The sequence below is a fragment of the Zootoca vivipara genome, chromosome 3 (genome assembly GCF_965207765.1).
Source record: "Zootoca vivipara chromosome 3, rZooViv2.hap1.1, whole genome shotgun sequence".
Lineage (NCBI taxonomy): Eukaryota > Metazoa > Chordata > Lepidosauria > Squamata > Lacertidae > Zootoca > Zootoca vivipara.
The window spans coordinates 58,477,127-58,493,507 of NC_142586.1; the positions used below are offsets into that span (position 1 = coordinate 58,477,127).

A 16,381-nucleotide genomic window follows, 5' to 3' on the forward strand; every position below is an offset into this window, starting at 1 on the left:
TCCAGGTTGAATTCCTGGCATTTCCAAGTAGGGCTAGAAAAGACTCCTGCCTGAAACAATGGAAAATCGCTGCTAGACAATATAGATTGGAGAATGCTGAGTTAGATTGGCTGGTGTTCTGACTCAGTAAACTGATTTCTTATGGATTAGTGGGTCTTGTTCCTGTTCCCAGACCTGTAGCCTGTATGGACATGTCATGCTTAATACTCCCTTTCGTTCCCAATATCCATTACTTCCTCACCCTTGGGCTGCTTTGGCTGTTCTGTGTTTCAGTCTCTCAAACATGAAAGGCTCTAAATCCTCTCTCATTTCCACAAACGCCTCCCAATTTCCTTTAAACTCCTTCAATCAAGCAGTCAGCAGTTACAGGATACAAGCTGCACATAGGAGTCAATGGTTTGTTGCAGTAAAAGTGGCGTGGTAGCAGCTTACCTTATCATCAGGCATAACATGCCAGATAGAGACTGTCTTCTCTTCAGCCTCACTATTAATGGACAGGTAAGAAGGCTGGTAGATTTTCGTAGGCTCTAATATTAAAACCTTTGAACAGAAAAAAAAATACATAGAACATTGCTAAACAATGTTACTACATTTCTTCAAAATACCCCCATAAAACTATAAAATTAAGTACTGACACTTCTCAGTTTAGCTTTTGGAGGCAAGGACAAACTGCACAAAAGACAAACTTTTACTATTTACTATAAGCAGTTTTGCATTTTGTTAGCTAAATAATTTACTGAATGTCTTCCAGCTTTCAATTTTGTAGGTCACCGTATTCTACTTTACTTTTGTTCTTTGGTTCTTACATGCAAAAATGTCAGGAAAAATGTTTTGCTGAAGAAGCAGCACTTGCCAATTTCACAAACTTCCTTAGTCCAAGCCTGATTTGCTCAGCAGCCCCCTGCAATCCCACCCCATGTTATTAAAAACAAACTCCTGATCCTCCAAAAGTCTTTGGGAGGAGAAGAGGCACGAGTAGCTACAGGGAAGAAGAAGGGACACAAATCTTTCCTTTTGTGAACTTCCTTAAGTTAGGATCCACTAGCAATATTTAATTTTTATTTTCTTTATATGGGTAAAACCTACAGAATCAGACTTGAAGATGTAAAAATCCATACATCAGATCCACCATAAGCCTGAGTGAATAAAAAAATGTCTTTATATGGCAACAGAAACTCATCAAGGATGTACCAGTAGCTGTCTGTGCCACCAGGAGAAGCAAGGCGCCTTCATAATTATTCAGCTCAGCTCATTTTGCTGTTCAAAGTTTATTGCTTTCCAAATTAAAAGTGCTTCCCTGCCCCTCAAGAAATCACATGGCAGGACAAACAGGAAATTTAAACGGTTAAAAATTAATTGGAAGAGTTCAAAACACACTCACAGGAAATCTAACTACAGAGACGTCTGACTTTGTGGCCTCAACCAGAAAGTCCATCCAAAAGTCCACAAGTTCATGTTTTGATACTTGCTGTTCTGGATTCAGTTTCTTAAAGTGCTGATATATCAAAATAGTCTCCACAATGGACTTGAGGTACCTAGGAGCAACCAACAAAAAACAAAACAAGTCTGTAGCTATTTCCAATTCACTATAACCACTATGTGCTTCATCACACTTATCTGCACATCACATTGCCAAGTTGAGAGACTCTCTTATCGGCTATATTGAAAGATGAGAAACATGGGCATGTCTGCAAAAAGCTTTATCTGGCATTGTTGCACTAGTCTAGAAAAAGATCGCACAAAAGCAAACACACAAATATAGGCACAAAGTGCAACAAGACAAGAAAATCATGCAGACTCTCTTCTTGGTTCATGAGAACAGTACACACCGTGCTGGCCTGCTAGGATCCTTTTCTGATCTGCAGGTGGACAAGAAACAAACATATTCTAGAGATCTACAAAAATTACAAAAGTACCCAGAGAGTTCTCCAAGACTTTTGAGAGCCAAGCTTATTGCATGTACGCGCAGCTGTAGAAACCCAGGCCAATCATAGTTCCTTCAGTGCGTGCACCCAAATCAAGTAGGAGGAAAAAAAGATAACTTCCAAATTCAGGATACATCACAGCTAAACAGGTGTCTACTGCTATTTCCACAGCATGTGAAGCAGCCATTTATTTGGGATATGTGTGGCTTTGTAGGACTCATTTGACAGAATGGGTGCATCGGTACTATAGCTGGGTGCTGGAGAACAAGCTTTGCATCTTCAAATTCTGGCACTTCCTGTTGAAAGGATCTCAGGTTGTGGGCCTAGGGACAGAACATCTGCCTGAGATCAGTCAGATCATTTATAGCATTGGATTAAATGGAACAATAGTCTGACTCACACTAAATCAACTCCTTATAATTGCCCCCAAAAGCTGCTTCTAGACACATAAAATGTGAGATAATACTTTTTATGGACAAACTGAGCTTTACAATTTTGTATTTTCAAATGCATGTCTTTGTAAAACTCAGATATACTTGCCTGCTCTCTATTTCTCATCACTAAGATGGTGCAGTGTCAAACTAAATTATAGGTTTATAATATAGTCATGCTGATGACAAGGTACAACATTCAGCGCATATGCCATGGGCAGCTTGTGTCATTGACAATAAATCTTGCAAATTGTCCTAATTAAAAACTTCTGGTGTCACAAACATATCTGCAGTAGCTAGGAATAGCACCTGTACACGGGTGTGGTTCTATAGCACCCACAAATTACAAAATCCTGCAACAATAAACATACACCACCATGCCTAAGAAATTGCTTGTACCTATTTCAGATACATTTTGATTGGGCTCCATCACATATTGGGATTCTATCCCACCCAGGGTTTCCAGTGGCTTTTGGACTACCATTCCCATCATCCCTGACCACTACTACTGCTAGCTAGGGATGATGGGAGTTGTAGTCCAAAAATAGCTGGAGACCCAAGTTTGGGAAACCCTGATCCCACCCAAGGTGGGAAGGCATTGCTCTAGCCTGCTGTGACTGTTCTTTACTGCATCATCTTTGAATATTCAGTGCAGATATTTTAAAACATTGAATGCGTTGGTGAGTGACTGTGTGCTTTAACTATACTTTCAAGAAACAGGCCTCTGCTAAACTGATTGTTACTAATGAGGCAGAAAACGCTGCAGCTGTTCCATGATGGATGGATGCATCCTTCCTCCTTCATATAAAAGTACAGAATCATATATTCTGCTAGGATTAGATAAATAATATTTGTCTTCCACAAATCTTATCTTAATACTGACACTGCCAACATTATCGATATGGCATCATCTCGATGCCACACTATGGCAAGACATACAGCTAAAGGTCAGCAGGAGCTTTTCGTTATAGTCGCTAAATAAGACAGTATGTACTAGCTGCTCCTTATAAAACAGGTATTATGGTCTCACTGCCCACATTTTTAATTTACTAAAACAGGTATAATGGAAACACCTTTCCATTATAAAAGAGGTTACAAGGACCTCGTTGTACACATTTTTTATTTATCAAAACATCTATATTCTGCCCTTCTGTGATAGACAGCTCATATAAAAATATATTTAAAATTGTCAAAATAAAACCAGAGCAACAGATAAATAATAATAATCAAGCAGGGGGAAATGAATTTGTTTTTCCCTCTCATAATTGCATGTATGGAGTGGAGCAAGTGGCTTGGGGCAAGCATGACGAGGGGCAGGAAAACGGTGAGTGGATAAAGGGTTAAAATACCCCCCCAACAACTGCTTATTTACTCTAAATGACCCATCTCCCAAAGCTGCTTTACCCAATAAGTGTAGCCATAGGAATATATAGCAAATACACATTCACATTATACATCTAGTTTGTGTCTTGACAGAAGAACTATACTTATTGGGCATGTTCTAGCCAAAGCTAAGCACTTAGACAAAACAAAATAAAAAAATCCTTCCAGTAGCACCTTAGAGACCAAATAAGTTTGTCATAGGTATGAGCTATTGTGTGCATGCACACTTCAGTTATATGAAGATTCTTCAGGTATCTGAAGAAGTGTGCATGCACACGAAAGCTCATACCTATGACAAACTTAATTGGTCTCTAAGGTGCTACTGGAAGGATTTTTTTAAATTTTGTTTTGACTACATCAGACCAACACGGCTACCTACCTGTAACTAAGCACTTAGAATTAGAGATGCCTGTGAAGTTATCCCTAGCCAGGCGTGGGGGGGGGGGGGAAACACTGTGGGCTGATAGTGGAATTCCTCAAAGTGGAATCTTTCCCAAAGATTCTCCAACTCAGATAAAAAAAATCAACCCAGAGATGTATTCCCCTCTCAAATTGCTCATCTCTGTCAAAATCTACAATCCCCCAAAAGAGTCACATGGCAACACACCTCCAAATACACTTACCCCCTTCCCTCCCCATAATATTGGTGCAGCACAGAACAGTAGTATGAGAAGACGGCTCTCTCACACACACTCACATATGCATATATCTTCTCCATCACCCCATAGTGCTGCCTAACAGCATGCAACTCTGAAGGGAACTCTGGGAGATAGTTTCGCCCAAGGATTCTGCAATGACTCCTGTGCAGCAGTCAATATAAGGAAAGGGATTTCTGAAGGTGTAAGGGAGGGAGCATTTGGATTGGTTCATAAAATCTTTCTCCCAGGGAAAGTCAGAGAATCCCAAAGCCAACCCAGAGAGAACTTGGTTCAAATCTCCTTTTAGCCCATGGAATTCAGTGACTGACTTTTACCTAGTCTCTTATAGCTTGGAGCACAATAAATGTCATTCACATTAACCAGAGAAGGTGCTAACTTAAATGGGTTCCTAGGTCTAGGTCCAATCATGTTTAAACAACTAGGAAAAGGATGTTGAGGAAACTAGTTATCACCAAATAAGGCTGCAGGCTTATGGACACTTCCATCTACGTCCCAATGAAGTTAGTGGGGAATTAAACACACACAGGCCTCCATAAATACATGAAGTTGGAATCTACATTTTTCTGTACATGTAAACACAGAACAAGTGCATGCATGCCCTAATTAAAGGAGCTAACTTCATGTACATTTCCACACCTTCCATTTCCGAGTCCTTCAGGTCCCCGTGACCTCTTACTTCCCCAGAGACCCACCTTCCCCCCAATTTGATCTGAAATTGGCTGAGGGGGTTTGGTTGCCTAGCAACATCAAGCCAGCTTCCGCATCCCTGAAGCAACCAAATGGCTGACATTTGTGAGTCTGGAGAGGCTCTAAAGAATGACAACACTGCTGCCTGGTAGTTTCTTTCAGAAAGCAAATACTGTGCAGAAATGTCTCATCCATCCACTAGTCTGGCCCTGGCCACAATATCAAGTGGAGGCTACACTGTTAAGTAGAAAATGAAGCAACTTTATTTCAACGTGTAATTGCTATTTTATTGACTGAAAGCCAGAACCATTTTGAGCTAATAGAAGAGTTTAAAAAGAAGGGGGTGAAACTAGCAACATAATTGGCTTTAGCTATCATTCTGGATGGAGAACATTGCTGAATACAGTACTGCAACTGTTTGTAAATTGTTTACATGGGCTAACTGAATGTATTGGGGAATCTATTTTTTAAGATAGCGTGTGTGAGGGACAGGGGATATCGCGAAGTCCCTCCCCTCCTGAGTTCAAGCCAATCCCCGAGCACAGGGGGAAGCAGAGAGAGTTCCGATTCCAGTGGGGAAGCAGGAAGTCGTGTCCGAGGCTCAGGCAAGGTAGAGGAGCCAGGGTCCCAGGTGGGACAGGAAGGGGCGAATAAGGGCGGGAGACCCATCCCCCCAACTCCGGAATTACGCAGAAAGAGGAGGGGAAAGAGGATGGGTCTGCCAAAGCTTTTGTGTTGGAGAAAGACGCGCCAAAAGCCATTAGGAGGTTCTGAAACCGACTGACCACATCACTCCGTGTAAATAGCAATGACTTAAGCACTGTAAATACGCAGCACCAATAAAAGAATAAAATGCAGAGCTGCGTAGCGTCGTTACTCTGAAGTAGTCCGCTCCGGCCACTGTGACAGCAACCTCCTAATCCTTTTTGGGCTACTTTGGAGTTGCCGGGATGAGCGTGTCAGAGGCGGAGAGATGGCGGCAGATCGCGGAGCAAGCCCAGCAAGAACTGCAGCAGCTGTCGCTGCAGGCGCAGGGGGAATTGAAGGCAGCTAAAGAAGAGACTAAGAAGGTCCAGGACGACCGGCTACAACTTGCGGAACAGGTGAGAGCGCTACAGGAAAGAGAGCAGGAATTAAGGGCGGTGGCGGTAGACCTCCAAAACAAGCTGGATGCAGAGAAAAACAAGGCGGGAGGGGCACCCCAAGTCCAAGTGCTGCCAGGAAGGAGAGCCGGGACGCTAGTAAGCAAGTTTAATGGAGACCCGAAGGAATATCAGGGCTTTGAGACTGAGATTGTGTATGCTCTTGAGCTGCACCACGATGAGTTCCCTGATGATGAGCACAGGGTAGCGTTTATTGTGGAGCACCTTACCGGGGCAGCCAGGGAGTGGCTAAGACCGTTAATTGCAACAAAGAATCCTTGCATGAAGAATGTCAAACTATTTCTAGAAGGTTTGAAAACGATGTATTCGTCCGATAGTCATATGGACCAGACTAAGGAGGAACTTCACAATTTACGCCAAGGAAATATGACAGTTCGCGCGTATTGGGCGAAATTCACCATGCTGGTGCACAGATTGGGGTGGGAACTAGAGTCACCCCCAATGCAAGCGGCGTTCTACTTGGGGTTGCATGAGGAGGTGAAGGATGAGCTCTCGAGAGGTCCAAAGCCCAGTAATATGGATCAGCTGAGCAAAGCGGCTCTGGCGGTGGGGGTGAGACAGGAATCCCGGTGGAGCGACAAACAAGCAACGCGCGCAAAGCGGGCTTGGTTCCCACGGTCGCAGGAGAAGCCACCCCCCAACAACCCTTTCAAGCCACGCCTGGGGCCAGTCAGGACCAGGAACCCATGCAGATTGATAGCGCGCGCACGCGGGCTTTTCAAACCCCAGCGGCGCCAAGACGCAAGGAGGGAAGGGGTGGGAATTGCTTTCTCTGCAACTCCCCCCAGCATCTCGTCAGAGACTGCCCACATCGCAGGGAGTGGCAAGGAAAGGCGGGAACGGTTGTGCCCTCCCCCACTGACGCAGCACCACAGCAGGGAAACGGGAAAGCCTGGCTGCAGGAGACAAGGGGCAGCAGCCAGGCACAGTCAGCAGACAACAGCCCCAGCCCACCCACCCGCACAGAGAGGAGCAGAGCCAGCCCACCCCTCCCAGAGCAGGAGTGGTTCTAGAAGTGACGCTCACGCTCCCAAATGGCTATCCCCTGACAGTCCTCGCCTTAATTGACAGTGGGGCGTCAGCGAACTTCTTCTCGAGGAACTTTGCAGAAGAGCACCAGATCCAGCTTCTGCAGCTGGATTTTCCTCTGCACGTGGCGACCATTGACGGCAGAGAGCTGCTGGGAGGGGCCATCACTCATCAAAACCCCCCCATGAAAATGACGGTGGGAAGGCACTCAGAGACACTGGCATTCAACGTCACCACCATCTCAGACCCCCCCATCGTCTTGGGCATGAGCTGGCTGGCGCGCCACGACCCCTCCATCAGTTGGCACCAGAGATGCATCACTTTTGGATCGGACTTTTGCCTGGAACATTGCATGCAGCACCAACCAGGGGAGGGGCCTCCGATAGCCACGGTGGCCACCATGCACGTCAAAGGGGGTGAGGCGATACCCAAGCCGTACTGGGACCTGCAGGAGGTCTTCAGCGAAGCGGAGTCCGACCACCTACCCCCACACAGGCCTTTTGACTGCCAGATCAACCTGGTGCCAGGGGCAACTATACCCCCAGCCAAGCTGTACGCCATGTCAGACCAGGAACTGGAGGATCTGCGCGCTTTCATCGACAAGAACCTCAAGCGGGGGTTCATCAGAGAAAGCAAGGCAGCAGGGGGCAGCCCGGTCTTCTGGGTGGACAAGAAAGACACGCAACAGCGCCGTCTGGTGGTGGATTTTAGACGACTGAATTCAGTGACAGAGCCAGTGGCTTTCCCCATGCCCAGAGTGGATGATCTCCTGACAGCGGCACGCAGGGGCAAGATTTTCACCAAGCTAGACCTGAGGGGGGCGTACAACTTGATCAGGATCCGGGAAGGCGATGAATGGAAAACCACGATGTTCACGCCTCTGGGCTCTTTTGAATATCTGGTGATGCCCTTCGGGTTGCAAGGGGGCTCAGCATGCTTCCAGGCCTTCATGCACCACGTCCTGGGGTCCCTCCTCTTCAGGAAATGCTTGGTCTTCCTGGATGACATCCTTATTTACTCCAATGACCCAGTGCAGCATGTGAAAGATGTCAGGGAGGTGTTGCAGCGCCTGAAGGAGAACCACCTGTATGTGAAGCTGGAGAAGTGCAAGTTTCACACCAAGGAGGTGGACTTCCTGGGCTACAAGCTGTCAGACAAGGGGCTGGCGATGGACAAGGACAAGGTGCAGGCCATCCTGGACTGGCACAGCCCCAGGACGCGCAAAGATGCCCAACGCCTACTAGGCTTCGCCAACTTCTACAGGAAGTTCATCAAGAACTTCTCTCGCGTTACGGCTCCCATCACTGACTGCCTGAGAGGCAAGCAGAAGTTCAGGTGGACACCAGAGGCGCAAGCAGCGTTCGAAAGCCTCAAGAGGGTGTTCGCCTCAGACCAGAACCTGTTCCACGTGGTTCAGGACGCGCCCCTACGCGTGGAGACAGATGCTTCTGATAAAGCTGTGGGCGCCATTTTGTTGCAACTGGACGCCAACAGAGAGTGGAGACCCTGTGCCTTCTTCTCCAGGAAGTTGACCCAGCCAGAGCGAAACTACACGGTGTTTGATCGGGAACTTCTTGCGATCCACGCTGCGTTCCAGCACTGGAGACACTTCCTGGTGGGCGCCAAGCACCCCATCCAAGTGTGCACGGACCACAAAAACCTGGAGTTCTGGAGAACTGCCAGGGTGCTCAACCAGCGGCAGATACGGTGGGCAGAGTTCTTCTCGAACTTCAACTTCTCCATACACTACATCCCGGGAGAGCAGAATGTCAGGGCGGATGCCCTCTCCCGCAAGCCAGAGTACATGGAGGAGGAGGCGCCACCGGCACCCAGGCACATTTCCCCCCCGTCAGCATGGTCCTGCGGAGCAGCAGTGGTGAGCGAGGCAGAACTCACAGCACTGACGGCAGCGGATGAATTTGCCAACCGCATCTTCAGAGAACTGAGAGGGGGGGGGAGCAGGCAAAAGACTTTGCAGAACGCAGGGGGCTGCTTTTCTACAAAGGTGCACTGTACCTGCCCACCACCCAGCTTAGACGTACGGTCCTCAAGCAGATGCACGACAACCCAACGGCGGGTCATTTTGGGAGGGACAAAACCACTCACCTAGTCATGAGACACTTCTGGTGGCCAGGGGTGAGGGAAGATGTTCGAGACTATGTAAGGGGCTGTGACACCTGCCAGCGGGCAAAGGTGGTCAGAGCAGCACCACCGGGATTGCTGGAGCCCTTAGCCACGCCACACAGGCCGTGGGAAGTGGTGTCCATGGACTTCATCACAGATCTGCCTTCTTCCAGGGGCAAGACCGCAGTGTTGGTGGTGGTGGACCTCATGTCCAAAATGTGCCATTTTATACCGTGTGCCAGGGCGGTCTCTGCAGAAGAGACAGCCAAACTGTTTGTGGATCACGTATTCAGACTGCATGGATTACCCTTAAGGGTTATTTCGGATCGTGGCCGCCAATTTGTTTCCAGGTTCTGGCGGCGGCTCATGAACCTCCTGCAGGTGGAGGTCAGCTTGTCGACGGCTAGACACCCGCAGACCAATGGACAGGCGGAGAGGGTCAACGCCATTCTGCAGCAGTACCTGAGATGTTACGTCAGCCAGAGGCAAACGGACTGGGTGGATCGCCTGCCACTGGCAGAATTTGCCTACAACAATGCGGTGCACGTCTTCACAGGGGTGTCGCCCTTTAAGGCCAATTACGGGCGTGACCTCAGATCTTTCCCAGAGAGGGAGGGGGAGGAGGAGGAGGAAGGCCCACAGGCTGAGGATTGGGCAGAGGAACTGGAGACGGTGCACCAGCAGCTCAGAGAACACTTGGAGAGAGCCAAGGAAGCGTACAAGAGGGGGGCAGATCGCCACAGGCGACCGGGGGAGGTCATTAGGGTGGGGGACAAAGTTTGGTTGTCCTCGGAGGGCCTTCCCATCAGAGGGCGATGCAAAAAGCTGGCGCCCAGAAGGTTGGGCCCCTTCACGGTCACGCAACAGGTCAACCCGGTGGCATACAGGCTGGCACTGCCAGAGGACATGAGGGTGCACCCAGTGTTTCATAGATCGCTGCTGTCGCCGTACAGGGAAAGCAGCAGGCTCCGAGACAGCGAACAAACCCCTGAGGGAGGGGGGGAGAGGGAAGGCAGGGAGCAACTCAATGAGGCCACAGCCATCCTGGATTCAAGGTGGGGGGTGGGGGGACTGGAGTACCTCATGGCATGGGAGGATGCTCCACCGTCCCAGAATGAATGGGTCCCAGCCACTCAGATACAGGAGGAATTCCTGGTAGAAGAATTTCACGCCCTCTTTCCCCATAGACCCAAGCCCTGGCACATGGAAAGGGAGGGGGAGGGGGAGGAAGCACGGGAGAGCAGTTCACCATGGCGCTGGGAAGCGGAGTTTGAGGAACCAGAGGATGAGGTATGGGTGTCACCGAGATCCACCCAGTCAGAGGAAGGAGCAGATTGGCAGAACATTTTTACCCCCACCAGCTCTGACGCCACAGACTTTTTGGGATTCCCGTCCTCCCAGGCGGAAGGGGGGGGCTTGCAGGACTGGGGGGAGGTGTTCACACCAACGGGCTCGGAAAGCACTGAGTTCTTAGGCTTCCAGTCGTCACCGACACCTGGGGGGGACCTGGGGAGGGGTGAAGGAGAGCTTGGGAGGGGGGTGGATGTGAGGGACAGGGGATATCGCGAAGTCCCTCCCCTCCTGAGTTCAAGCCAATCCCCGAGCACAGGGGGAAGCAGAGAGAGTTCCGATTCCAGTGGGGAAGCAGGAAGTCGTGTCCGAGGCTCAGGCAAGGTAGAGGAGCCAGGGTCCCAGGTGGGACAGGAAGGGGCGAATAAGGGCGGGAGACCCATCCCCCCAACTCCGGAATTACGCAGAAAGAGGAGGGGAAAGAGGATGGGTCTGCCAAAGCTTTTGTGTTGGAGAAAGACGCGCCAAAAGCCATTAGGAGGTTCTGAAACCGACTGACCACATCACTCCGTGTAAATAGCAATGACTTAAGCACTGTAAATACGCAGCACCAATAAAAGAATAAAATGCAGAGCTGCGTAGCGTCGTTACTCTGAAGTAGTCCGCTCCGGCCACTGTGACAGCGTGAGTAAAATTTTCTGAGCAGTTATTACCAACTTTTGCAGGAGATTCTGTCTATATGGAATGTGGGGTCACCTTGCTATGGAATTGTTTGTATAGAAAGGGGGCGGCTTTTGCTTGATGACTTGGCCTCCCGCAAGAATGCCAAGAGCCCAACGTTAAGAGGCAATTGGTGTAATGGTTAGAAAGCCGCAGCCATGATGTTTACTGGGTGATCTTAGGCCAGTCAGCTGGACCTACCTCACAGGGTTGTTGTGAGGATAAAATAGGGGTAATTTAAAAATAAATAAAAAACAGTCGCTGAGCCCATATTCAAAAATCTGGCAAAGGGAAATACTGTCATTTATATTTACACTAATTACACTAGTTGTTCTGCTGGCATTTGGCCTGGAGTCAACCTGATTCCCTCCCCCATTTTCGCTTTCTTTTTCCCTTTTGTATGAGGCTGCATTTTTATTTTCTAATTTTTAATTTAATTTTGATGTATTTAGTCTTGTTGTTGTGTTGTATTTTAACCAGTTGTTTTGTATTTGGTGTTAACCGCTTTGGCTGGGGAGGGTGGGGTATAAATTATTATTATTATTATTATTATTACTATTACTATTATTATTATTTTCCTCCCTCCCCCCAGAATATTCAGACCAGAACAGATGCTAGAGTACTTTGAGTACTTTGATTCAATACACACTGATCGTACAAGAGCCATACCATGCTGGCGTCTTCAATTTGAAAAGTTTCTCTGAAGCCTGTATCACTCTTGTGTGATCATTTGCCAGAACACTAGCTCCCAGGAAAAATCCGACTTCCCAGTAACTCTGCAATTTTTCCAGGTTTCCTTTTTTCCCAAGCAGGCTGCTTATCTTTACTCCTGGAGAAATAATAAAGAAAAAATTCTCCGTAAGAATGCACTGCAAACAAAAACTCAAGTTAATGCGTACTTAAGCTCCACTGAAATTGGTGGTCCGAAACTTGCGTTATCACCCACAATACAGTTTTCTGATTTATAAACCCGTCTCCCTTCTCTTTCTGCTTCTCTCTTGCTTAACTGCAATCCAGTTTCTCAATATGACAAGATAATAGAAAGTGAGCATTTAACTGGTCGCTTCACTGGATTCTGGACTAGCACCACTAGGACATACGGTGACTGGGATGGCAGACAACCTAATTATCCCAAGAATGCAAGCTTTAAGAGATGAGGACATATTGTAGGCCCTTTAAACCCTATCCATGTTCTAGCCAATGGCTACCCAGAGTTTTGAACACTGATCCACTGAATAATTTCAGCATTTCTTCACCTATTCTTTGCATTTCCCCCCTTTTTAATTCAAGAGACTGTGACCCACTAATATAGAATAGACCCACTGAGATCAAGAAAGCCACAACTAATCTAAGCCCGCTGATTTCAAATAGGTCTGTTCTGAGTATTACTTAGTCAGATCTTGTGTTTGTTCTGTAAGCCTCAGAGACATTTCAAAATAAACACAGTGAAGGTTTAAGGAAACTCATATCCACAGAACAATCCACAAAACACTGCTACTAAGCAAGCTTAATTTAGCTCAGAGAGACTTCATTGGGAGCCCTGCAAAAATAAATAAGATTTATTTGTTGCCATATTTAGAACCCACTTTTGAAAGCAATCGTGCAGAAAGTGGCTCACAAATAACAACCACAAATGCCATTTAAAGCTTGTGCCATTCAGATATTTTGGACTATAACTCCCATCGTCCCTGACCACTGGCCTTGCTGGCTGGAGCTGATGGGAGTTGTAGTCTAAAACATGTGAAAGGCACTATGTTGGCAAAGGCTGCAACATCAATTACGAAACAACAATTTCATACAAGCAATATAACTATAATTGCTTTTGTAGCTGCACTTTAGCCACTTAGAATATTAGTCTGCTATAATAGACTCTTGATAATGTCATGCATTAACCCTAGGACCCTTAGGTTTCAGGGGAAAGGAAATGTTATAGTAAATAACTATTACAACTAATTCCACATTTAGAGGAAGTGTAAGATAATATGTAGCTCAATAAGAACAGCCAATGGGGGAAACGATGGCTTGCAGGACCCTCACTAGGATAAACCTTAGTCCTAGAGAGCCAATGAAGTTTGCTACTAGATTATTCAGAGACTAGAACTAGCAGGGTTTACTAATCGGTATTCATAATTTATCCAACAATATCACCAAGTCACCATAAAAAGCTCTTTTCATTACTGACCCTGCAAGAGAGACATTTAACCCAGAAAACTGAACTTAGGCAAGACAATTGCAACAGGCAGGATCCATGCGGTGGCTCAAAGTTATACCTTTTTAATGGAAAACCTAGCCGAAGTGCAGAATTACTAACTAACAAAGAACTCTGACTACATTCATCAGATTGTTTCCTGTAAAACAGAGGGTGGTGAAAATGCTGTCATTGAATTTTATTTGCCTGTGCATCAACAGGCTATAATTACCAACTTTCCGTAGCTCAAATGAGGTATCAAACTGGTGACCAGCGGCCAAGAGGAGGACTGCATAATTAATCCCCGACTGTAATGTTGGTTCTGACTCAAATGCCTTCTTGAACCTAGGAGAACAAACAAGTTATAGACATAGATATATAAAAAATAAGACATACAAAGAGACAATTATATACATATTTGGTACTCTAAGTGCCACTCTTCAGTTTGTTCAGCCTGGCCAACCCGTTCAAGCACAAAAATATTCTGCTTATAATTTTCCATCCAGGCAGCATGGTTATTTTAAGAAGCCAACATTTACAGCATCCTCCTACTGTTTTATTCACTTGTGAAAAATATATAGTTGGTTAACAGCTTTGCTGTTTTGCACCAAGAACTATTTCTGAACACTGGCATTAAAATTCCTTATGGCATTTATACTAGAATTATGATTTATGCCCCCTCATTATAGATTAATATTGTTGTCATGAAGTTATCCTTCTCTTATTTATATTCAGTGATCCTGCGACAGTAGGCAAATCAGTACAGAGCTATGCAGTATACCAAACTAGAATGAAAAACGGAAGAGTTTTCAAATGCATATTTAATAATATCAACACCCAGTGTTTATTTGTAGAATAAATCTCAAGTGCTCAAAGTGCTTCACGATAAAACAATTCTGGCAAGGTATGTCAGGCAGACAAAGGCTGCGGGAATAGGAGCTTGCCCACAGACTCTGAAGTGCTGTAGCTCAGTGGTAGAGCATCTGCCTTGCAGCACTGAATGCCAAAAGCCCCAGCATCTCCAGGTAGGGCAGGGAGAGGCCTCTGCCTGGAGACCTTGAAAAATGCTGCCTGGCAGAGTAGCCAATACTGAGCTAGATAGACCAACAGTCTGGTTCCATATAAGGAAGCTTCCTATGTACTTAATGAATTCATAAGAGGCGGCTTTAACTGCAGGGACATCCAGCTCACAACTTACACTCTTAGGGTCCATTTACGCACGCCCCTTAAGCATGTTGTCAATGTAGCTGGGCAGGTCTTTTTTGTTTGAAAAGATATGTTGGAAGGGACTGGAGTGAGAAGAAAAAGTGTCTCCATTTTCAATCACCCTCTCTCACAGCAACTTTTCAAACAAAAGACAAAGGAACCCACCTTAGAGCACTGGTCCTTCCAACTCAGTTTAACTCATTTTATTACCTCTCTTCACTTTGCTGTACAGTCAGGCATGACAAAATGAGGAAGGACATTCAAGCTAACACAATGTTGTTTTCCAAAAAAGAAATCCTTCCCTCCCTCCCTAATAATTAACATGTTTGGCAGACACATAATTTCATTCCTGCTATACATTTTCCAGACAAATAAACTGGATTTAATCCGTCTACTCAGAATGCACTAACTTGGCACTGAATAACCATTAATTCCTTAAATTTGTAAGATTCCTTGGATCTCTTAAAATGTGACATGTTGCTAAACAGGGCAAAAATGCATGAGAGACTAAATCCAATCCAAAAAAGCATTTCTGTTCATCCAAAGTGCACACACAAAAGGAAGGCAAGCAGCAGCCTATATTTACCAGACACACCACTTCCCACTTCCCAAGACTTTTAAAACAAATTTACTGTAAATAGGCAGTGGCAGAGTTACATGGTGGAAGGCAAAAATCTTGTTTGTATGGAAAACAAGACAGCACAGTGAAAACATGCCCAGAACTCTCTGCCTGAACCCTGTCTAAAGACCACAAAAGAAGGTTAAAGGTGACTGTTTATTGCATTCCCTGTGCTCATCCAGCCTTTGCCCAGTTAAGTCCCAACAGCTGCTTTCAGAGGAGGGACAGGAAGGGAAAAGTACAGCTAAATAACCTGCATTATGCAAGAAGTTAGGAATCAAATGGGTACAGGGATCACCACCATCTTACCTCCAGAACTCAAGCGGAAGGGCTCTTCAAATACCCTAAATGCTATTGGCACAGTTTCTGCTGTTGCCACTGTTATAACCCACCTATTTTAACACTAGAGTGTTTAGAGCTACGTAAGCCGAGACCTCCCCCATCACCCTGAGTAGAAACCTGATACCCTGGGAAAGGAACAAGATGGCTCTGCCATAGAGACTTGCCAGTCCTGCCATGTTTAGGCGATTTGCAAGGCATGCTACTGCCAGCAACTACAGAAACTTTCTACATGATCAGGGTCAGCCCACACTAAATGGTTTCCCTCAATTATGTGTGCCACTCTGAGCTACCTCTATGTGCAGATGTTTCCAGAAACTTCCTCATGGTGGTAGAAATGTAAGATAAGAGGTTTCCTCACTGCTTCATTACTTCATGAAGCATCAGTTCACAAACATGCCATCAGGGAACAACTTGAGAGTACAACATGAATCCTGTGGCTAAAGGCTCTTGGGACTCTGATGCCTCTGAATGGCATATTGCTTGCTATCATGCTGCAGCTGGATTCCAATGCAATGCTAAACCATGGTTTGGTGCTACACATGCATGAGCACATGCCCTCTCCTCCTGCTGCCATATGGCCAGGAGAAGGACTTCACCAGCCGTTATTTTCAGTTT

General features: G+C 46.2%; 1 protein-coding gene across 4 annotated transcripts in view; it reads right to left on the reverse strand.

Moving 5' to 3' along the window:
* MAP3K5 (mitogen-activated protein kinase kinase kinase 5) overlaps nt 1-16,381 on the reverse strand; it is a 105,662-nt gene that overhangs the window by 37,745 nt on the left and 51,536 nt on the right. For all 4 annotated transcript variants that reach the window (XR_015949316.1, XR_004692177.3, XM_035108893.3 and 1 more), the window contains exons 8-11: nt 13,832-13,944; nt 12,081-12,240; nt 1,382-1,535; nt 433-540 (exon numbers count right to left, since the gene is read on the reverse strand). Coding sequence is in view for 2 of the 4 variants with exons in the window: in XM_035108893.3 (XP_034964784.2) it covers nt 433-540; nt 1,382-1,535; nt 12,081-12,240; nt 13,832-13,944 (535 nt within the window). In the remaining 2 variants the exon portion in view is untranslated. The remainder of the gene's footprint in view (nt 1-432; nt 541-1,381; nt 1,536-12,080; nt 12,241-13,831; nt 13,945-16,381) is intronic.